The 22,995-nt window shown below is 53.6% G+C and overlaps 1 protein-coding gene across 3 annotated transcripts in view; it reads right to left on the bottom strand.

Annotated features, from left to right (window-relative positions):
* The window catches only part of ARHGAP8 (Rho GTPase activating protein 8), a 91,107-nt gene extending 69,645 nt beyond the window's left edge, over nucleotides 1-21,462 (bottom strand). The window contains exons 1-2 of one of the 3 annotated variants that reach the window (XM_020977397.2): nucleotides 21,327-21,416; nucleotides 9,593-9,679 (exon numbers count right to left, since the gene is read on the bottom strand). Coding sequence is in view for 1 of the 3 variants with exons in the window: in XM_020977395.2 (XP_020833054.1) it covers nucleotides 450-469 (20 nt within the window). In the remaining 2 variants the exon portion in view is untranslated. Of the gene's footprint in view, nucleotides 1-449; nucleotides 558-9,592; nucleotides 9,680-21,326 lie in introns of those variants that run through there. The other 2 variants (XM_020977398.2, XM_020977395.2) reach the window with 2 other exon arrangements.
* Nucleotides 21,463-22,995: the final 1,533 nt, after the last annotated feature.

The following is a 22,995-nucleotide window of genomic DNA, read 5'->3' on the forward strand; positions in this document are numbered from 1 at the left end:
GATGCCTGTGGGTGGGAATGCCGATGAGGAGGGTGTCCCAGGCCAGGGAGCCTGGTGCCAGGAGGCTCCTCAGGCCCAAAGGCAATGAGAGGAAAAGGAAACAAGGTCATCTCTGCCCTGCAGATGCCCAGAAGCGTCATGGGTGAGCCTCAGGGCAAGGAGGACTCTCTAGGTATTGGGAAATTGCGTGTGAAGATGTGTGGCTGGTCATCAGTGGCAAGGCTCAGGTTTAGGACCCAGGGCTCTTGACTCCCAGCCTCAGGCCATTCATTCCCCGCCCAGCTCGACCTTACTGAAGTGCCCACCCCCAGGAGGCTGGAGGAGCCGCCCCCCAGCCCCCGAAGCTACCATGATGTCTATATGCCTGGGAAGCCCAAGGATGACCAAGTCTTCCTCCATTACTAAGGGAAGCTTTTCAGAGTTCTGACCCAAGCCCATGCCAGGCTCACCTGCTCTCCCAGGTAGGCATTTCTGGAAAGTGTCCATTGTTTGAATCCGCTCACAGCCCTCTTATGTACAGAGAACTGCTGCGTGATTGATCAGGTGCCTGGAGATGGGGCCTTGGCCCAGAGCTGACCCTCTGCCGGTCACATGCTGCCCTCCATCTGGAGTAAGCAGTAATCGCTGAGGAAGAAAGCTGTTTTCCCCAGGCCCTTGCCAAGTCCAGGCTCAGCTGGACAGAGCGGGGGAGGGCCATGATCAGGAAAAGAGGCTGAGAAGCCAAGTTTATGAGCTCCAGCCAGACTGGCGGCCCATCTAAGGGGATGTGGACGAGGGTCAACTGACTGAAGCTTCAGACTCAGAGGCCTGAAGCCTGGGCTCAGATCCCAGCTCTGACCACAACTGGCTGGTGATCCTCCTGGAGGCCTCAGTTCTACGCCCCACAACACAAACAGAGCTTCAGTTCAAGACCACTTGGACGTCAGGAACCAAACGGAGGGTCTGAGACCCCAAACATGAAGCTCTTTTCACAAGACCCCAAGAAACTGCCTCTGGCCCCTTTCCCACTACTGGGCACATAAACGTGAGCATGGACTCCCAGCCTGGCCATGCTCAGAGGCCCACAAAGCCAAAAGAGCTGAGCCTAATTCTAGCAGAAACCAAACGTGGTGGGGAGGTCAGGGGAAATCAGAAGGAACTCAGAACAATCACCTCAGGTCTGGGAGGGGCTTTAGAAGAGAGGTCAAGGCTTAGAGGGGCCTGAGAACAGGGAAGGTCAGAGCTGGGAGGGCCTTTAGGACAGGGACCATCACATCAGAAAGGGAACTTAGAACTTGAACATCAGAATTTTGAGAGAATCCTTCATTTCCAGGGAAGAAACTCAAGTTTCAGAAGGGCCTAGTGATCTCTCCATCTAGTTCTCAGGAGGACAGGACCAGAACCCCAAATGTCCTGGCCCCCCAGCCCTGTGCTTTTCTCACTGTGCCTCAGACCATCTAGAACCATTGTAAAACCTTTGCTGGATTCATAGGAGACCTTCAGTGCGTCCTGAAGGTGACTGGCCCCCACTGCCAGTGCCAAGAAGGGGGTGGGGCACAGGACAGGATGGGCTGCTCTGTCACTGGACATGACTTCCATGCCCATTGGCATGAGGGCTCACTGCCCTTAAAGCAGTGGAATAGAGCAGATGCAGGGATAAGCAGTGGCAAGGCTGGCCCTGGAACTCAGCTCCCAGTACTTCTGGTTCCATGCTCTGCCTCTCCTCCGCTGGCTCCCACTGGTGCCTGCTTGCTTATCATTAGAGGGCCTCTGGCCAGGGGAGGACTCATCATCTCCACTCTAGAGATCTGGAGCTCCGAGCAGCGCCCCCATCTGGGCTTTGGTGTGCCTGCCCTCCTCTTTCTCCATCTATCTGTGGGACCTCCATTCACCCCCCCCACCCCAGTGCATTAGAGACCTTGGCATTATCTTTGACCCTCGTTCTCCTTCACCTGGATGGACAGAGGGTCGGTGGCTCCCATAACCTCCTCAGTCTAGTCTCATCTCCTTGCCTGGCACTCAAGGCCTTGCTCATTAAGCACCACCCCGTCTTTCCAGCCTTCTCTCATGTTGCTCCCTTCCACGAACTTGAGTCCAGCCAAATGGGGCATCTACCGGACCTCTGAGGATGCAGTAAGTGCTCTCACCTCTGTGTCGTATCTAGCCATATAACCCAGCTCCAAGGCCAGTTGCCAGGAAGCCCCGCCTCTGACTTCCCATCACTCCTGGCTGCCTCCCTCCGCATCATGTTGTGTTAGAGGGTCTTCTGATACAACCCAACAATAATATCATGAACTGGAGCTGCCCATGGCTGGATCCCATCCCCCACCAGCCTGTGAGCCCTGGGAAGGCAGGGGCTGGAGCATTAGGTTATCATCTTCCACTTCCCACCTCGCGCCAGGGCTCAGCTCAGGCTTAGTAAGCTCTCCATACAGCTCCACGCATACTGACCTTCATCTGAGTTTGAAGAACGTCACCTCTAGGGGCTTGGTTCTCTCTTCTCTACTCTGTTCTCCTTTGTCCATGTCCTTGACCCACTCCCCCTGGCTGCCCTAAGCCCCGGGGGTCTGTCTGCCTGGCACCTGTACCCTCTGGCAGCTCTGCAGACTGCTAAGAACTGGACTTTGGGAGCTGTGGAGCTGAATGAAAGAGCTTCCATCTGCTGGGGCTGAGGGTGTCAGGGGCCCTGCAGAGAGTGACCAGAGTCAGAAGAGACCGAACTCTCCCTCTCTGTCTCAGCCCTCCCCCTCCACTAAGGCATCATGCCACAGGAGAAAGAATCATGATTGACTCAGGGGACGAGGTCCAAATCCCCCGGGAGCATGTTTGGTCACGGTTACGTCATCTACAAAGTCGGGAGGGGTTGGACTGGATGACCTTGAAGGTCCGTTCTCTATGTCTATAAACCTATAAACCTAAACCCCTCAGTTCAAATCCTCGCTGTTCCTGCTTGGGCTCCCTGGGCAGCCACTTCCCTGCAGGGACACTGGTGGAGCTCAGGGCTGAGAGCGGTCCAGGGGTTCCCTCTGGTGCCCTGCTTAGGGAGCAGCACCTTTGCCAGAGGCCAGTCATCGGCATTGTTATCATGAATATTTCCATAGTGCTGCCCAGCTGACACAAGATCTTGGTGAGGTAGGGAGAGTGAGCGTCCTTATATCATGCGCAGGCTAGAGGCCCCCACTTCTTCCTACTATGTGCAGGTAAGCACGGGCTGGCTGAGCCCCTTGGGGGCAGGGCTAATGGTCAGTCAGTCGGTCAACAAGCATTTAGGCACCTAATGGGTGTCGGGGCTGGGCTCGGCACTTGGAAGACCCAGGTCAGAAGGCAAATTGTTCCTGCCCGATTCCTGGGGTCTCACTTATCCACCTCTGTCTCCCCCGCTTCCTGAGTCCAGGGCCCTCCCACCCTCTCCCCACTAGTGGGCTGTCATCCAATGGCGTCCCCAGGTTCAGGATTTTGTCCTCCTACAGTTATCCTGGAGGGATATCTATGGAGCTTTCCCAATAAGGGAGTATTTGGCAATACTCCCAAAGGCGGTGGCTGCCACCTGAGACAGTCTGTCCTCAGCCCTCATCCTTTTCCCCCAGCTGCTGCTGACTGCCTGTCTGTCTGCCTGCACGATCTCTCCTCTCTGGGTCTAAGGGATGCTGTTCTCTCCTGGCTCTCCTCCCTGATTGACTGATCCATCTCAGTCTCCAAATTGTGGTCCCTGACCATAGAGACTCCATAAGGTCCCACCCTGGGTCCTCTTCTTATCTGCCTTTCTGCCCTCTCCTTTCTCAGTGACCTCATTAGTTCCCATGGGTTGTTACTCCGACACAGACAACTCTTAAGCCCAGTGTCTCCCCTGAGCTCCAAGCCTGAATCTCCAATGGCCTCTTGAACACGTCAGACTAGACATCTGGAACGCTCAAATCCTCCAAAGCTGAGCTCCTTGCCCTGCCCCCTCAAGTCCTCCCCTCTTCCAGGCTCCCCTAATACTATCCTGGTTGCCACCATCCTGCTCATCTCCTGGAATAGCCTTGACACCCCACACTCACATCCTAAGCCCATCAGCCCCTAGATCTTTCACTCTCTCTTTCCACAACCTGTCTCGTATTTGACCCCTGCTCCCACAGCTTCCCTCTTGTTAATCCAGGCTCACCTCTGACCTGGACTATTAAATACCCTCCTCACCTCAGGTTCCCACTGCCCAGCGCACTCTGCACACTGTGGCAGCCAGCCTAGCAGAGATCTGACCATGTCACCCTCCCACCCATTCACCTCCAGTGGTTTCCTCTCCACTCTAGCAAGATAAACCCTATATTCAGCTTTTAAAGCATGACACAGACAGATCATTGGACACTCCCTGTCCCCGCCTGCATTCTGCACTCCAACCACACTGACCTCTCTGCTCCATCTCCCCTCTCACAGCTTTTGTACTGGTCATCCTTCGTGCCTGGGATGCACGCCCTTCCCTACCTCCACCGTGGCCTTCTAGAATCCAAGCACTCTTTTCCTTCAAGACTCAGGTACCCTTCCCGATCCCCTCCCCCCAAAACTATTTGGCTTCACCACTTTGCATGTATTTGCATAAATGCACCTCCTGGTTTTTTTTTCACTTCCTGTATCCCTCATTGTGACATTAGCTCCCTGACAGCAGCGATGGCTTCATTCTTGGTCCTCAGCGCCCAGCACCATGATCCACCTAAGATGCCCAATAAATACCTGATGACTGATCTCCACAGCCTGGCCTTCAGCTGACCCAGGCAAAGGGCTGTTCACATGTTAGTCATCTCCTTGGACCCTCTGAGATGTGGCCTGAAGACAGGCAGGCTTGTCCCTCTTTCACACATGAGGAAAATGGTCCAGGGTCCTCCCACCCTGATCCACTATGGCACAGCTGTCATCACTGAAGGTGTTTGAGCATATGTCCAATGGGCCACTTGCTGGGACGTGGCATGGGGGCTTCTGGCATTGGATGGATGGATGGATCGATGGACGGATGGGCAGGTGGGCAGGTGGACAGACAGATGGATAAGTGGACAGATGGATGGATGGATGGACAAACAGTGGAAGGATGGATGGACAGATAGGTGAATGGACAGACAGATGGACTGATAGATGGATAGGTGGATGGATGGATGGATGGATGGATGGGTGGGCAGGTGGACAGACAGATGAATAGATAGATGAGTGAATGGACAGATGAACAGATAGATAAGTGGACAGACAGGTGGACAGATGGATGGATGGATGGATGGGTGGATAAATGGATGGAAAAAATGACCTCCAAGATCTTTTCTGCACTCAAGGATTCTATCTATGAGTCAAAGATTCTCTGAGTCTAAGAGACTAATGTTCTATGAGCATAAGATTCAAACATTTTCCGAGCCTAAGACAGGGATGATTCTGATATTCCACGAATGTAAGATTGGACGGTAGGGAAATTTCATGAGCCTACGACCCTCTGGACCTAAAATTCAACTCTGATCCTCCATGGATCAAGAGTCCAGGATTTTCTATGAGCCAAAGAGTCAATGGAGCCTGGATTCTCTGAGCCTACAACTCAAGGACTGCAGGGTCTGAAGAGTCTGGGAGGGAAAAGCGATAGTTCTTCTCTAAGGTCATTGATTCTGCCAGACTCAGGGTTCACGTGCCTCCACTGAAACTGGCTGTGATCCCGGCTTCCTATGAGAGAGAGCCTGCCTGCTTCAGAGGAATAAATTCTGTCACTTTGAATCACTCAGCGAGTTCAGGTTCTGAAGAACAGGAGGTGTGTGTGTGTGTGTGTTGGGTTTTTTAAAAATCTCCTTCAGTTCAGCTCATCTCAAAGGCAGATGACAAAAAAAAAAAGGTGATAAAATAGCAGTGAGATTTCAGAGTGAGCAGCGCTACGCTGAACTTGGCTGCTCCCAGGTGGCTGTTCCCCATCTGTGGTTCATAGACATTCACAATCTGCCCTCCAGAGCTCCCCAGGGGCTCCCCTACTCCAGCATGATGTCTGTGTTCTCTGAGTGGGGATTTAAGGGGGTAACTTGTATTGGCCCTGCTGTCTCCTATGAGCCCAAGCTGTCACTTTTGAAGTCCCTTAGAAGTGACAAAAGATGGGAGGTCAGGCAGAGGCCTAAAGCTGACCTAAAACACAGATGGAGTGGCCTGAGAGGATGACAGGCAGAAAGATGGGGTTGGGGAGAGAAGGTGCAAACTGTCCTGGGCCCAGAGAGTGGGAGACTGCCATAACCCACAGCTTGTGCCCACCCTGCCGGAGGTGGGGGATTCAGTCCAGAGGAGCCTTGGAGAATGTGGCCCTCAAGTCTAACCTGCTGGGCTTACAGGCACAGAAGCCTCACCGGGCCAGTAACGCAGGAGTCTCCTCCTCTGTAAAGGGGAGATGATCATATTTTCACAACGGGCTTCCGACGGTTGTTAGGGAGCTCCAAAGAGATCGGTGAAGCGTTCAAGTGCTTTGCCAACCCAAGGGGGCCAACGATGGTGGTGGTGGTGATGGTAACAGTAACTCACATTCAAGGCACTTTCCAGTACTTACCCCTCCCCCTCCAATTCCCTTTCTCTTTCCTAGGCTTGCTTTCTCTGTAAAACGAGGCCACTAAATGAGATCCTCGCTCAGGTCCCTCTCAGAGCTTAAGTATCGGGCGTTTGCTCTAAGGCCAGAGAAGCCTGGGTGTGCTAAGTCCACCCCTGCCAATTCTGACATTCTCTGTTGTCAGATCTCCCCCAGAACTGATACTCTGGGTCCCCATTTTAGACAGCAAAGCCCCACAATGTGACTACTTAGTTTGCACCCTCCTGCTGTAATTAGGATTTTCAAGGAAAGCTGCTCTTGCTCTCTGACATTCTTCTGTGCATTTAATTCACAGATCAAGCAGCTCTTCTGGGGGGCTGCACTCCCAGAGACCATCTGCAAGCAGGCACAGACACAGATGAAGGCACACATAGGCGCACACCCACCCCCCTATTGGGAGCAGGATCACTGTGGTGCTAGGGGCCAGCAAGGTTCGGATCAAGAGGCAAGGAGGTCTCCAATGCTGCCAGTGAGAGTCAAGTCTCAAGGAGTCAACCCCTGAGCCCTAGGCATCTGTAACCGAGCTGCCCAGCAAGCCCAATGAAGCTTCTTGGAGATAAGCCCCTTTGTTGGTCACCAGCTCCTTTGCAGGATCCCTGAGAGTGTCTCTGAAAGAAACTCCTCATCTCCCCCAAGCCCCCTTCTAGGCTCCTCCCGATGACCCCTCCATCCTCCTGGTCACCAAAGCACAGACCTCAGCATCATCTCCCACCCTTCCCTCTCCCCCATCCCTGCTGCCAAGTCCTGTCAATGTCACATGGGATGAAACTGTGGACTGGGAGCCTTCAATTTGGGACCTTCTGTGCAGGGTCCTTTTACAGAGGAGGACAGTGATGTGCACAGAGTTGAGGCGGCTTGCATTGGTTTCAAATCCGGGGTTCTGCCCACATTGCCCCGTTCTTCTCCTCCCTTCCCCTACCTCCATGGCCTCGCTATTCAGACTATCTGGCCTCAACGACTGTAATCAGTTCCTAATTCTCCCTCCACCCCCTCCTGCTTCTGGACTCTTCTTTGACAATCTAGCGTTGGCTCAGCTGCTCAGACAATCTTCCCAAGGCACACTCTGACCATGCCACTCCTCTGCTCAAAGACTGTCAGTAGCTCCTATCTGCTCAGACATCCCAGAGCTGGGCTTCCAATGTAGCTCCAACCCCACCCTCTCTTTCTATAGCCTTTCTCCCCCACGACCACCTGGCTCCCCTAGCTCCAGTCAATGAGGGCCACCCCTTCGCACCTCCCCACGCTAATATACTTAGTCCGAGGAAATCATGAAGTCGAGATACTGGTCAGCTGTTACCAGGAATGCTTCAGCCCCTGCAGAAGTAGGGATTTCCACAGTGGCTCCTCCCTCTGTAGAGGCAGATTACAACCCTTATGGGAGTAGTTACAGGCAGCAAACCTCACCACCACGATGCATAGATGCACATCGAGGAATGACCAATGCCCGGGGAGACCTGGATAGAGGGAGGCCGACAGAGGAGGGCGGGCACCAAGTGGCCAGAGCGCCGGTGATAGAACAAAGTCAGCCCTCGGGGAGGCTGCCCAGCCCTCATGTTCATGTGCAGACCGGGCTTGGCACCGGCTTTCTGCCTGCTCCCTCTTATCAGTTACCGAACCCTGTCCATTTGCCTTGGCAATGAACAGTCCCCTCTTCCCCGGGTCTGCTCACGGCTCCCATGGTAGTTCTGGCTCTCATTGCCCTGCCCGCCCCCCACCTCCACTGCAGCCTTCCCCTTCTGCTCTTTATCTGCCCTTCAAGGCCCTCCACAAAACCCTGCCATGCCAGACCTGCTTTTAGAGGCCTCCCAGATTCTGTGGCAGTCAAGCTTGGCACCTCTCTGTCCCCTAATGTCCAGCCTCCTTGCCTCTGAACCCTGGCTGGTGCAATTCAGATCCAAGACCTCAGAAAGCCCTTCTCTCTCCTTTTACAGATGAGGAAACTGAGGCCCTGGGCAAGTGAAGCAACTTGTCCCAGGTGCCCCAGAGGTGGGGATTTGCACCTAGGTCATGACTGCAGGGCCAGAGGCACATCCCAAGGTCCATTGTACCGTCTCCTTAGGATTCTCAAGTCCTCGGTCCCCATTAGTGATTTAGTCTGCTCGGCCTGGAAGGCCCAAATGCCTCCCCCCCAACTCCTGAAGTCTTACCCGCCCTGAACCTCATGGAGCCAGGCCTTCCTTAGCTCCTCTTTCACCCTGATCAGATAAAGCCACACCTGTGTCTTCACCCCAACCTAGGCTACGAGCTCGCTTTCAAGGTCCAGGACCCTGCTTCACCTAACCTTGGCCTCCCCCCATCACCTAATAGACTGCTCCTCCCACTGTAGGCACTGATCTGATGATGCCGCTGAGGAGAACAGACTCAGGAGCGGCCCCAGGGCCCACCCACAAACAGGTGTCCTCCCAGTCCATCTGAGGGAGCAAGGCAGCCCTAGCTTTGGGCTGCAGATGTTGTCCCGGACCACCACATGCTCTTTGGGTGGCTGAGAGCTGCCAGCCATGACTTCCGGAGAGGCGGGGGCGGGGGAGCATTATCAGGCTGGGCCTCTTCGTGTGCCGCCCCCTGCCCCCGATCTCTGGCTCAGAGCCACCAGCCCGAGTGACCTTGGGCAAATCTCCCCTTCTTAGCACCTCAGTTTCCTCAACCATAAAATGAGGGCTAGACTCAATTCCCTCCTGTCTTTGAGTCCCAGTGTCTCCTCTGTGAGCTTCAGTCTCCTCATCTGTAAAATGGGGTTACTAAATGTTTCATGCCTTTGTCACAGGTAAAGCAGCTCTAGAAATGAGACATGCTCAAACAGGGTCCTCAGAGGGAAGGTGGGGCTCTTCCAGGTCAACACAGGCAGCAAGCCTTGAATCTGGGACTAGAACCCTGCTGTTTCACTCCCAGTCCTCTGCTCTCCTGCTATGAGGGCTTCTGGACAGAGAGAAACAGCACGTCCTCAGTGACAGCTTGGCTGGAGAGCTAGGCAGGCCCCCATTCACCTCATGGGCTAGGGCCCCTCGACAGGAGACCCCTATGTCGTCCCTGTATCCCCGATGGCCTCACCTGCTCAGGGCTGCAGAAGTCTGGCAGAATCTTGGTCAAGGGGAGCCTGAGAGGGCACTGCCACACCTGCTGAGGCTTACAGTGGCCCTGGAGAGGAAGGAAAGCACAGGGCTTAGGGACAAGGAGGACCAAGCAGACTTTGTAAAGAAAGTATATTTTATTGATGTCTTTGGTTTTAATAGCCCAGAAACATGAGGGGAAAGGCTCTCCTCACCTGCCCTCCCCCATATGGCCTTCTCCTGTAACAAAAGAAAAAGGAAGGAAGGAAGGAAGGAAGGAAGGAAGGAAGGAAGGAAGGAAGGAAGGAAGGAAGGAAGGAAGGAAGGAGGTAGGTAAGAAGGGAAGGAGGAAGGAAGGGAAGAAGGAAGGAGGAGGAGGAGGGAGGAAGGAAGGGAGAAGGAAGGAGGGAGGGAAGGAAGGAAGGAGAGGAGGAGGAGGAAGGAAGGAAGGAAGGAAGGAAGGAGGGAGGGAGGAAGGGAAGAAGGAAGGAGAGGAGGAGGAGGAAGGAAGGAAGGAAGGAAGGAAGGATGTAAGGAGGGAGGGAGGGAGGAAGGAAGGAAGGAGGGAGGGAGGAAGGAGGGAGGGAGGGTGAAAAGAAATGAAGCCAAAACACTGACAACGATTAAATCTGGCTATGCAGATCTGGCCAAGTCTGTCTGGGTAGTTAGTGCTATGTGACCTTGGTCTAGTCCTTTCACTGCTCAAGAGACCTCAGACATGCAATGAGAGAGTCAGACTTGAGGGCCTCTGAGGCCTCCTTGGCTCTCCCCCAGAAGGCTGAGGAGGTGCCAGTGACAGGCCATTTCATTATCTGCCTCTGGCAGCATTCTGGGCCTGCCCATTCCTCAGCTCGGCTACCTTCCCACTGACGGTGCAGAGGTCAATGTGTCTATGGCTCCTTTTCTCACATTTCTGATGTTCTCAGACTTGCCATTTCTTCGTGCCCAATAATACTCTTAAATCTGTGCCTGGCACACAGTAAGTACCCAATAAATGCCATAGGCTGGCATCGGGATGGAGTGGCCAGGCAGCAGCACGGTCTCCCTCCCCCGGCCCCTTTTCGGCAGCTGATCAGGCCTATGGCAGTTTCTTCCTTTTTCCACCTGCCCAGCCTGTGGCAAGAGGGTATGGAGAGAGATCTGTGTTTTCCCAGGCTTTTGTAATCCAGGAAGATAAGAGGGAGTTGGGAGGACAGAGTGAGCCAGAGGCCTGGCTCTGGCTTCCACGCAGTTCAGGGGGAAAACAGGGAAGCAGTGTGTGTGATGGGGAAGGACCCTTCAAATCAGCAGCTTCCTGGGCCAAGGAAAGAGGAATCCTGAAGCCCAAGATGGGGAGCTGTGGGTCCCCGCAGCAGGTGTCACTGGGCAGGGCTGTCCTCTGGGAGACAGAGGACACATCTGACAATTGTTCACCGTGTCCAGTCTCGGGCCTCCCTAATAGGGAGTGGGATGGTGAGTAGGGGAGGAGGAAGTAAGTATAAAATGGGAAAGGTCCCCCTTAAAGAACATCTTCTATGGAGGCCCAACCTCCCCAAGTGGAGGTAAGTGGGGGACACCTTTTATATACTGGGGAAGTTTATAGAATCATTGTTTGAAGCAGGAAGGGGCTTCAGAAGGAGCACAAGGTAGCAGGAGCCTTAGAACAGGGAAGGTCAGAGCTGGGAGGGACCTCAGAACAGGATGGCAGAGCTAGGACATAGAACATGGAATGTTAGAGCAGAAATAACCCCTTGAATACTTTCCATAGAATGTTATCCCTGGCTCGATCCATCTTATCTGAACCCTGTCTTTTGTAGCTGAGAAAACTGAGGACCAGAATGGAGATGTGATTTGTCCAAGGTCACAGGGAAAGTGGGTGGTTTGGCCAACTGAGTGAATTGAGTGAATCCAGGGTTTTTTGCTGTTGGTTTGGTTTTGATTACAACCTGGATGAACACAAATGCCCCTCACCCTGAGAGGCCATGCCCAGGACAGCAAGCACAGGTTACCTCAGGGGACCCTCTCCTCGGCAAACAGCAACCAAAGACTCTCTGGGTCTCTCTTTCATCGTGAAATGAGAGTACTCATAGCTGGTCTGCCTGACTCAGAGTGCTGACATGAGGCTGGAATGTGCCAGGCTGGAATGGGGGCCAGTGGTTGGGGACTCAGATGGCGTCTAAGAGAAAGCAGCTAATTGGAGTGGAAACTCCCTGAAGACAGGGACAGCCTCCCTCTGGCCCTCAGCAGATACTCAGTCACTGATGGCTGGATGGGAAAGAAAAGTAAACCCATTTGGGTTGGGAGTGAATGGGAGTCAGTCCTTCCCTTTCACACAGGGAATGTTTTATGCAGTTGATAATGAATGCTTACTGAATTGCAGAGAGGCCTGAAATGATGAGAGCCAGGACCAGCAAGCCAGGGCATCACTTGAGGAAGAGGTTTTTGAAGACCGAGGACCTGAGTGAGGCAGGGCCCTAAATCACAGGCAAGCCCAGGAAGTGCAGAGAACAAGGCCAGCCTCCACATCCAGAAGGATCGAGGCACAAGGGGGAGGCAGGGCCCCACTGTCCCTGTGGGTTTCAGGCAGGCCTAGAGCACCCCTGCCTGCAGAGGCCGAGTCCCTGCAAAGGAGGTGACTCTGCAGAGCGATGGGTCTGCGACATTGCCTGGAATGCTGTGCTCAGATGTGGGGCCATGGACAAGGTGGAGAGCAGGGTGCAGGACTCGCCCGCCTTGGCACCCTCCAGAATTGAGACCTGTCAGTCCTTGGCCTGCCTCCTTGGCAGACTCGAGGAAGGACACTTCTGGCCTTCAAGGGGAAGGGTATCAGGCATTGCCCACGACAGGAGAGCCTCTGAAGGTCTGCTTAGTAGATTGACAGAAGTGAGATTTGAACCCAAGGTCTCTGGCTCCTAACAGACCCCCACTTCATACCCTGCCTCCCCTCCCCTCCAATGTGGTCACAGCCTCGGGGCTAAGGTGGACTTATTAGGGAGTGACCAGTAAGAAAAGCAAGTTCAATGACTATTCCTGGATGGACCACATGCCTCAGTCCAGTCTGACTGCCCCCTCCCCCTGGCTCTGCCCTTCCTATCCTCTAGCCCTGGAGGGTTTACAAGGTGAAATATCTGAGCATGGGTTAAGGTGCCCTCCTTCCTCTCCGTGGCAAGCTTCCACCACATCCTTAAGGGTCGAAACAGTTCTTTGTCAACTGGCGAATTGTGTGGGTTTCCTGTACGCGTCCTAACCCTCCCACCACTGAGAGCTCAGGGCGCTGAGTGAAGGGCCCCTTGGCCCCGAAAGGAGGGTCGCTTGATCAGGACAGACAGTTGGATTCCCACCCCCACCCCCCACCCCCTGCCCCACTCGCACCATGGACCCACCTAGAATGCTTTGGGACTAGCACCAAGCTGAGCCCCACGCTGGTACCTAACAACAAAGAAAGAGCAGTTTGGCCAGGGAAGCGTTCACACCCAGACACAGAGGCTTAGTGTCAGGAACACTGGACCTGACAGGTCATCGCCTGAGACTGGAAGGGAACCTCAAAGGCCATTCCATCCAGCTTTTCCATAATCCAGGGCTCCTCATTCAGTGAAACTGCTCTCTCCAGTGTTACCAATAATCTCTCTCCTCACTGCCAAATCTAATGACCTTTTCTCAACCCTCATCTCTATGCAGATGAGCCCTAGACCTACACATCTAGCCCTAGGCTCCCTCCTTCCCTCCTCCCTTCCCTCTTCCTTCCTTTCCTCCCTCCCTCCCTCTCTCCTTCCTTTTTTCCCCCCCTCTTTCCTCCCTATCTCGCTCCTTCCTTCTTTCCTTCTTCCCTCCCTTCCTTCCTCCTTCTTTTCCTCCCTCCCTCCTTCCTTCTTTCCTTCCCTCTTTCCTCACTCTGTCGCTCCCTCCTTCCTTCCTCCCTTCCCTCTTTTCTTCCTTTCCTCTCTCCCTCCTTCTTTCTTCCCTTCTCTTTCCTCCCTCTCTCACTCCCTCCTTCCTTCCTTTCTTCCCTCTTTCCTCCCTCCCTCCCTCCCTCCTCCCTCCCTCCCTCCCTCCCTTCCTTCCTTCCTTCCTCCCTCCCTCCCTCCCTCCCTCCCTTCCTTCCTTCCTTCCTTCCTTCCTTCCTTCCTTCCTTCCTTCCTTCCTTCCTTCCTTCCTTCCTTCCTTCCTTCCTTCCTTCCTTCTTCTCTCAAAGGTTCCCAGACCTAAGCCTGGAAGGGTCAGCTAGTACAACCTCCTCATTTACAGTTGAGGACATTGAGACCCCAAGAGGAGCCTTGACTCATTCACTGTCATGCGGGCAGTGTCAGTGCTAGAGCCTGAGCACAGCTCCGCTGACTCCTCAGTTAGGCTTCTTTCCATTGGAGCACATGTGTGTGCTGAGCCCTGTTTATGCCCACAGGGTGTGGAGCCGCAAGGACCTTAGAGGTCAGTGACAATGATCATCTTACCAATGGGGAAACTGAGTCACAAAGGCGAGAGGTAACTTGTCCAGATTGCGCGCTCACGTGCATGCGTACACACACACACACACACACACACACACACACACACACACACACACACACAGCCCTTCCCTCTTCCAAAGGCAGAGTTTGGGCACTTGTCCTGTGGGTTTTCATGCAAACCCAGGGTTCCACTCTGTAGCTTCCTATTTGTTAAGATTCACAGATTTAGAGCTGGAAAGGGCCTTTGAAGCCCTAATTCTAGGCTAATGCTGTTTCTAGACCAACCTCATTTTATAGGCCGCAACAGGTGAAGGGACTGGCCCACAATGACCTAAGTGGCAGAAACGAAGGTCAGGCCAGGTCCTCTGGTCAGACTATGTGATGCGTGCCCTGTGCCACTGGAAAAAATGAGAGGGTGGGCCTTGGACCCTTTCTGGTCTAGCATCTTGGGCTTTCTCAGCCCACAGTGTCAGCCACACACACGTAAGAATCAAACTTTTTGACCACACATGAGAGCCCAGGGGAAGCTCGCAGGCTCCAGGATGTGAGACGGCTGCGTCTCCTCACATCCACTGATGCCCTTCCCCTGGCTCTGGACTCACTTCCGCCATTACAGGGGACAGGTCCCATTAGCCACCTCCAAGGAATTGAACCTCATTAGCAATGCTCTCTCTCTGTTAATGCCGGAACCTCATACCATGCCAGCCAGCAGCCTTCTGATGGATCGCTCTCAGAAAGAGGCTCCAGCAGCCTGGTGGAGGGGGAGGACCCTGACGCTTCCTGCACCCTGCTGTGGACTCCTCACTGCCACAGCCAGGACAGGCAGTGGAAGGGCCTGGCAGGGGGAGGGGGCCTTGAGGATCAAGCCCTGGACAGTAAAAGCCTACTTTTCTACCCCAGATTTGCTCCCTCCATTTATGTTTTGGTTACTTTCTCTGTAGAATGCGGGAGAGGGTAAAGGAGGCTGGAGAAGTTCGAAGGCCCCTCCCAGCTGTGCCATCCCTTGTTCTCAGGCCCCTTCCAGCTATGCCATCCCCTGTTCTCAGGCCCCTTCCAGCTGTACCATCCCCTGTTCTCAGGCCCCTCCCAGCTGTGCCATCCCTTGTTCTCAGGCCGCTCCCAGCTGTGCCATTCCATGTTTTATGCTCTTTGCTTTATAGATTTCGTTTTCACTCTGAACTTAATGAATACTGGAATAGGGAAAACATTTCCATATACCAAACAGAACAGGAAGCTGAGTCTCTCCTATGTATAGTTTGCTTTTTAAAAAGGTAAACATGTGCCATAATTCCTTCAATCATGTCCTATTTGTCTGTTTCCTTCTATACATTTGGAAAAACACCTCAATGAACCTCTTTTCCTTCTTGTTTTTTTTTTTTGCGGCCCCCAGCCCCTAAATCCCCTCCACCATGACATGAGGCCTCACCACCAATTCCAGCAAAACAAGGCCCCCCTTGGCCACACCCCGAGCTGTGGGTCTCCCTGGGCCCCCTGAACATACCAGCTCCACCTCTGGAGGTCAGCAGCGCTCCCTCATCAGTCCTCTGCGTCTGCAAAAGCACGCCTTTTCACATTGTAGTTACAATTTTATAAATTGTCCTCCTGGTCAGCTCCCTCTGCCTCTGTCCATCCACATCCTCCCAGGTTTCTCTGACCTCCTTCACTTCTGACAGCCTCACAGTATTCTATCATAGGCTGCAACTTGTTAGTCATCCCCTAACTGATGGTGGACACCTCCGCCAAGTTCAGTTCTTTGCCACCACAAAAAGAGCCACTATCAATATTCTTGTACAAATCAAACTGCCTCAAATACTTACTAACTGTGACCCTGAGCAAGAAATGTATCTTTGCCTCAGTTTCCCCAACTGTAAATGAGGATGATGACATCACCTCCCTCCCTCCCAGCACTATTGTGAGGATCTGATGAGATGACACCTGTAAAGTGCTTAGCACAGTGCCTGGCACACAGAAGGTGCTTCATAAAATGAATGACTAGAGAATGCTCTCTCCCCTTCCCTCCCTTTGGTGCCTTCTTTGCTCTCTTTAGGCCAAAGGCTCCACCCAGCACAGCCTCTGTTCTGACGTTCGTCGGCCCCAAGGGTGCATTAGGAAAACCGTCCTCTTGCTGTTGTTATGATATTAATCTGACTTTCCAGAAGCCCTTTAAATGACTTTGGGCACTCCAACAGCTTAGGAAATATTAGTCAGCCCTTGTGGTAACATGGCATCAATCTGCCCATTTCTGAGGTGAGTAAACTGTTGACAGAGATGAGTCCCCACAATGACTCAGCTGAACTCTTTTGTTCCGAGGCCTCCAGCTGATGATGGAAGTAGCCCTGAGAACAAGGGATAGAAATGAAGCCTCAGGTACCCCTCCCCAGCCCAGCCCAGCCCAGCCTTCTCAGGGCAGCGGCCCAGCCAAGTCTCCCATCAAGCTTTCATCTGCGCTTGTGCACAGGGGACCCTGTCGGTTGGGTACATAATCCCGAGCTCTCCCCGGGAAGGCAGGCGGTGGTTCCTGAGAGAAAAGCCGCCTCTCAGAGAAACAGCCAGGGAAGGAGGCTGGGCAGGGCCCAGGTTAGAGAAGGGAAGGGATGAGGATGATGACGACAAGAACAGTAGCAGGGCAGCTAGGTGGCCCTGGATTCAGGAGGACCTGAGTTCAAATCGGGACTCAGATACATAACACGCACTAGCTGTGCGACCCCAGGCAAGTCGCTTCACCCCATTGCCTAGCAAAAAAGAACAGTAGCAATCAGTGAATCCTGCAGCGCAGAAAGGCTCTGTGAGGTCAGTATCAAAAGGTAGCGTTATCTCCATTTTACAGATGAGGACCAGATAGAGGAACTAATCCATCCAAGATCACAAAGCATAATGAGGGGCAGAGTGGGACAGGTCTTCTGAGTCTAAATTCCTTGCTCTTTTCACTACTACCACTTAAAGCCTTCAGTGTAGGGTTATTAAATAATCTCATTTGACAGAACTGTACAGCTGAAAAGAACAGGAAGATCGGAGCTGGGAGGGGCCTTAGAACAGGGGATGGCAGAGCTGGGAGGGGCCTTAGAGGTAATCTAGTACAATCTCCTCCAGGTGAGAATATTTTCTTTAGCATCCCTTATAGATGAGCCCATCCAGACTGCTCGAATATTTCCACTGACAGACAGCTCACTGACTTACTCACTGGCAGACAGACCATTCCTTTAATACTCAGGGTGCCCATATGTAGACAGTATTCTATTACCGTTATCATTACAAAGAGATTTGCATAGGATTCCGTAACCATTTCTTAACTGCCTGATCTGTGCTGGTTACCATTTTCTTAAGTTATCCATTTAATATTCCCAAGACTCTGGGAGATCAGCATTATTGACCTCAGTTCCCCAGTAGACTCCAGGTTAGAAGCAGTTCTCAAACTATGCACAACCATATGAAAAGTTGCGCTGAATCACTAATAAGGAGAAACATAAAAACTGACAGAGCCCCAGGGCTTCCCCAGGCTCCCAGCAGGTGATGGGAATAACCAGTGTTGGAGAGTCCTGAAAAGAGGCAAAGGCATGTGTGGCTGGTGAGGCTGGGAAAGACCCAACCACCAGGAAAGCACTGTGGAGAATTCTTCGAAGGCAGGGACTGAGTGTCTAGACCCTCTGACCCTGAGGTCCCGCTGCAGGGGCCCAAGACCAGGGAGGCCAAGAAGGTCCCAGTCACACCTACAGCAGCATGTTTGGGTGCCAAAAACCAAGACAGATGCTCCCGACAGCCTGCTCCTTTCCCACCTCAGTACCTTGGCTCAAGCTGTGCGCTCTGACTAGAATGTTTTCCCTCCTTCTCCTCTTCAAGCTGCCTGCAGCAGAATACCTGCTCCACCTCTCTCCTCCCCTGCTCTCAATAACAACCGGCCCCAGCAGACCTCACACAGCTCTTGGCCTCTCTCATGAACTGACCAAGACATCTCATTCACAGGTGAATCATCCTCGTTCTAGCTGGGCAGTCAGCTCCCTTCGAGCACTGGCCAGGTCACAAAGGAGCCACTGCACAACTCTGCTAAGTCATACAGAACATGCCAGGCTGAGCACAGCCCTACCACAGGCCACTAGGCAACATGGCTGAGAGACAGAGGGTGGCCAAAGGAGCCCAGGACCCTGTCACCGAGGGCCAGAAAGGATCTTGGATACTCACCTTGGTCCTCCCTCTCCCCACCCACAGCACCTCCGGCCAGGGTTTGTCCTGAACGGCTCCTGGGATGGGTTCACTCTCCCCTGGGACCCACTGTCGCTGCTAGGAGGGGCTCCTTGTATGGAGCCTACATCAACTTCCACCCCAATTTAATGGGGGCATTTCATCCTTTTAAAACAAATTCGACATCGGGGGCTTCTCCCTACGGAGCTCGAATGGGCTAATGCACACAAAGTAATGATGGGAGGGAGGGGAGGAGTCAACACTCTTTGGTTTTCAAGTTCACACTGAGATAAACCTTGGGAATGGAAGCTCCCAGAGGGCAGGGAAAGACCCCAGAAGGGGGAGGGAGGAGAGTCAGCTGTGTTTGAACCCCAGCTGCCCCCAGCTCAGGCCAGAGACATAAGCAGCACCTCGGCAGTGGCGAGACCTGAGCCTTCACCCTTCTCTGGCATAACCCTGCCCAACCTCCTAGAGAAACGACCCAGGCTCTTCCTCTGGCACATGAGATGGGGCTGGGGATGAACACGCCCTCCGGCGCACACCCACCATAGTATCCATATGTGCCAGGCACTGAGCTAGGCTTGGGAGTCCCGGTCCAATGTGCTTGGCCCCTCAGAGCTTGGAGAAGCAGAAGCCTCAGATGACAAGCGTTTGGTCTGTACCTGCTCTGTCAGACCCTGGACATACAAAGACAGAATATGAAACAAGCCCTCTTCTCAAGGGGCTTCCCTTTGGAAGCTCCCCCACTACTCTCTCCCTCTATCATCCTCTGTTCCTGGGAAACCATTCTCTTCCTTCCAGGTCCAGCTCAGAGCACCCTCCCTACCCCGCCCCTCCAAGTTTGAGAGAGGAAGCTGTCCTCTCCAAATAACTATGGTTGGACTTGAAGTCTCCAAAGGGACTTGCTGCAGGCCATTAGATCCAAGTGTCTTCTCAGGGGACATTTCCCCTCAGAAGAAGGAACAGTGTGTGTGTGGGTGGGTGCGTGGGGGGGGCGCTTCCTTTAATTCCATCGTGCATCTGGCAAGGTCACCAGCTTCTAACCATCCCAGCTGGGATGCAGAAACCCCACTAGTAAGTATTTAGTGAGATACCAGGCTACCAGGAGGAGAGGTGCAGGTGTGCCCATCAATCCAAACGCCAAATCCAGGCGGTAAATGAGATGGCGGCAGAGCTTGGAGCCTACCCAGAGGCACAGACTGATGGTGGGCATCCTTGAGAGCTCTCAGCATCTCAGAGACAGTGTCAGAGACAGGAAGCTCTCTGAGGCAGGGATTCTGTGAGCTAGAAGGGGCCTCACTCAGAGAGTGAGCTCTAATTCAACCATGAATCCCAGCACTTACAACCTAATGTTTCTAACTCCACTGCTTTGCGACTTACCTAGCAGTCATGTCCTCACCTCAATCCTGCCCATCCATGGTCAGAAATGCTACTGTCCTGGTTCACAGAGGAGGACAACTGAGGCCAGAGAAAGACTCACTCAAAGCTGCCAGGCTCAGAGTCAGGGAAGCTCAGCCTAATCCACAAATGTATAGCACAGCAGGATGACGGTCACCCAGCCTCAGCGAGCCAGTCCCACAGTATTGTGTTCCTCCTTTTCACAGAGGGCACTCAGGGAAACAGACTTTCCCAGGGGCACAGAGCAGTTACTCCTCCAGCCTGCAATGTAATTGTTTGTCGGGGTCTCCCCAGTCCAGGGCTCTTCCCACACACCTACACAAACAATGTTTTCTATACAGACCCTACCCCCACCCCAGCTATGGGCTCCATACACAGTAGGTGCATAATAAAGGCTCAGTATTGAAGGAAAGAAAAATAGAATGCTCCGAAGGGCAGTCTTCATTTTGGACTTGCTAAGACCCTCCCCCCTTCCACTTTCTTCCTGTTCCCAGCGGGGCGCCCCACAGGCCTCTTTCAATGCCTAATAATAGCGCCACTCTGACCAGGAGAACTGCACCTCTCCGGGCAGTAACGTTAATCTGGCTACGGGGAAATCTCCCTTCGGGGAGACAGAGGGGGAGAAGATGAGGAAGGTCCGGCAGCCACAGGCGCAGGGGCGCACATGCCTCCCCCAGTCCTCCAACACTGACGCAGAGGCAGCGCACAGCCGCAGGCAGGCAGTCACACGGTTACACACGCGCACACACACAGTCATACAAGCTACACACACGCGTGCGCACGTACGCACACCCCGCTCCTCGGAGATTTTGGGCTCACTTGGGGCAGCCCCTCGCTCCTCAGGTGCCACCTGGGACCCTTCACCGCTGTCCCCGCCTCCCACTCCCCCTTCCTCTGGCCGGCTTCCAGGCTGGGGGCACCCAGGGACAGACCCGCAGAGACACCAAGCCACTGAAGCGAGCTGAGAGCGTGACCACGACGCGCAGACACGTAGTCCTCGAGCCCAGAGACGAGGTCAGGGAGACGTGCCGGGCCCAAGACCTAAAAAGGTGGGGCGCTAGCGAGGAGGGGATGGGGCGGGGCGTCCCTCCTTCCTACCCCTACCCCGAGGCTGATGCCGGGCATCAGTCAGGTAGCCCGTCTCCCTGCTGCGAGCTTTTAGGAAGGGAGATTACTCAGGCTGGGAGAGACAAAGACAGGGAGAACACACACACACACACACACACACACACACACACACACACACACAGACATTGGGCAGATTCAACTGAGAGAGACAGAGACATACAACACATACATACATTGCTTTGGGCAGATCGAGGGATCCATACTCAGACAGACAGAAGCGCGCGCGCGAGCGCACACACACACACACACACACACACACACACACACACACACACACACACACGCACGCACGCACAGCGATGAGCAGAGAGAGGAAAAAAAGAGACAAGATAACAGAGCGCGAGACTGAGAGCCGGAAATAGAGACAGAGACTTGAGGACATGGGGGGAGGTGGGGAGAGTCCGGGGGAGTGAGAGAGGAAAGAGCTGGAGCCGGAGCTAACCCGAGACCCCCCCAGAGGCCAGCTGCTGCAGACTTGGTAGGCGCCCCGAGAGCGGCCATCGAAGCTGGCCCCCGAGCGCGGAGGCGAGCTGGCAGCCGAAGGGGCCCTTCTCGGACCCCGCAGTCCCACCTTCCCCCTTCCCCCCCCCGCCCCCTCCAGTCTCTTACCTCTCTCCCTCTGTCCTCGCAACCCTGGTGCCAGCGGAGGCCGAGCCTCGGGACCGGAGGCAGGGGGAGGGGATCAGGGGAACAGCAGCAGCAGCCGCCGCAGCCTCAGCAGCAGAGTCGGGGGTAGGACCGGCACAGGGAGGGAGGCCCGGCGGGGCGGGGCAGGGGCGGAACCCTGCTTTCCAGAACCCGCCCCTGGACCTCCCAGGGGGACCTTGGCCGCCGCAGCACCCCCCCCCCGTCCCCTTACACATACAGGGGCTCGCTCGTGCACACACACACACACACACACACACACACACACACACACACACAAATACACACGCACACACGCTGCAGGCCTACTGACACATCGAGACAGACAGATGGAGACACAACTTGGGTTCCAATTCCAGCTGGGTTCAGCACTGGCAGAGTCATTCTGCAACTGGCCCTTAGTTTCCCTCTCTGGAAAATGGGAGGTTGTCCTGGCTACCCTCTGAGGGCCCTTCCAGCTGTGGCTCTAGGATCCCAGGACACATATATCCAGAGATCCTCACTCCCTCTGTGGGTTGTCTCCCCCCTTAGAATGGAAGTGAGGTGAGGCAGGGGCTGGCTAGGCTCTTGTCCTTGAACCCCACAGGCCTGGAGCCCAGGAAGCACTTAACACGTCTTCACTCCCTTCAATTCTTTCACAAGCACGTATTTTTTAATACTCTGACATTTTATTTTTTTCCAATTACATGTAAAAACCATTTTTTAACATTCATTTAAAAAATGCTGAGTTCTAAATTCTCTCCCACCTTCCCTCTCCTTCTCTCTCCTTGAGAAGGCAAACAATTTGATGTTTGTCATGTTGTGAAAGAAAACACAGACCAAAAACCCGGGGAAAAAAAAATAAAGTAGGAAAAAGTCTGCTTCTTAGATGCCATCAGTTCTTCCTCTGGAGGCAAATCGAATTTTTCATCATGAGTCCTTCGGGATTGTCTTGGATCCCTGTATTGCTGAGAAGAGCTAAGTCATTCACTGCCGATCTTCGTGCAATTTTGCTATGACTGTGTACAATGACAAAGGACCAGGGAAGGGGTTTAGACTGGAGAAGAGAAGGCTCTGGGGTGGCAGGCTGAGAGAATCCGGCTGGAAGAGGCCAGTGGTGTCAAACCCAAATAGAAAGGGCCCCCAATTGACTTAGGAAACCCCAAATGAACATGATGTTGTATTAGAATGGGAACCCCCTGAAGGCAGGAACCATCCCCCTCCCCACCTCACCCCCTTTTTGCATTCGCAGGTTTAGTGCAACCCTTGGAACATACTGCTTAGTAAATGCTTATTGACTGCCTGGTTCCAAGGACTGCAGAAGACAGAGCACCTCCAGCTGAGGTGAGGAAAGGGTGAGGGATCCTAGGAGGCTTCCTCAAGGAGGTGTTGCCTAAGCTGGGCCTTGAAGGATGAGCAGAATTTCAGAAGGTTGGACCCATATGGATGGATGTACATTCCAGCTATAGGCAGCTGTTTGGGCAAAGATACTGAGGGCAGCAAACACAGGACATGTTTGAGAAATGAGCAGTTTTCCTGGATCATGGGAGAGAAGTCCACACAGGTTAACAGTGGATGTCAAATTATGCTCAGCTGAGAAGACTGAATTTTATCCAGTAAAAACACCAACAGATTTTTCTATAGCATGTTATGG

Source organism: Phascolarctos cinereus, unplaced genomic scaffold (assembly GCF_003287225.1).
Source record: "Phascolarctos cinereus isolate Bilbo 61053 unplaced genomic scaffold, phaCin_HiC Scaffold_1;HRSCAF=81, whole genome shotgun sequence".
Taxonomy (NCBI): domain Eukaryota; kingdom Metazoa; phylum Chordata; class Mammalia; order Diprotodontia; family Phascolarctidae; genus Phascolarctos; species Phascolarctos cinereus.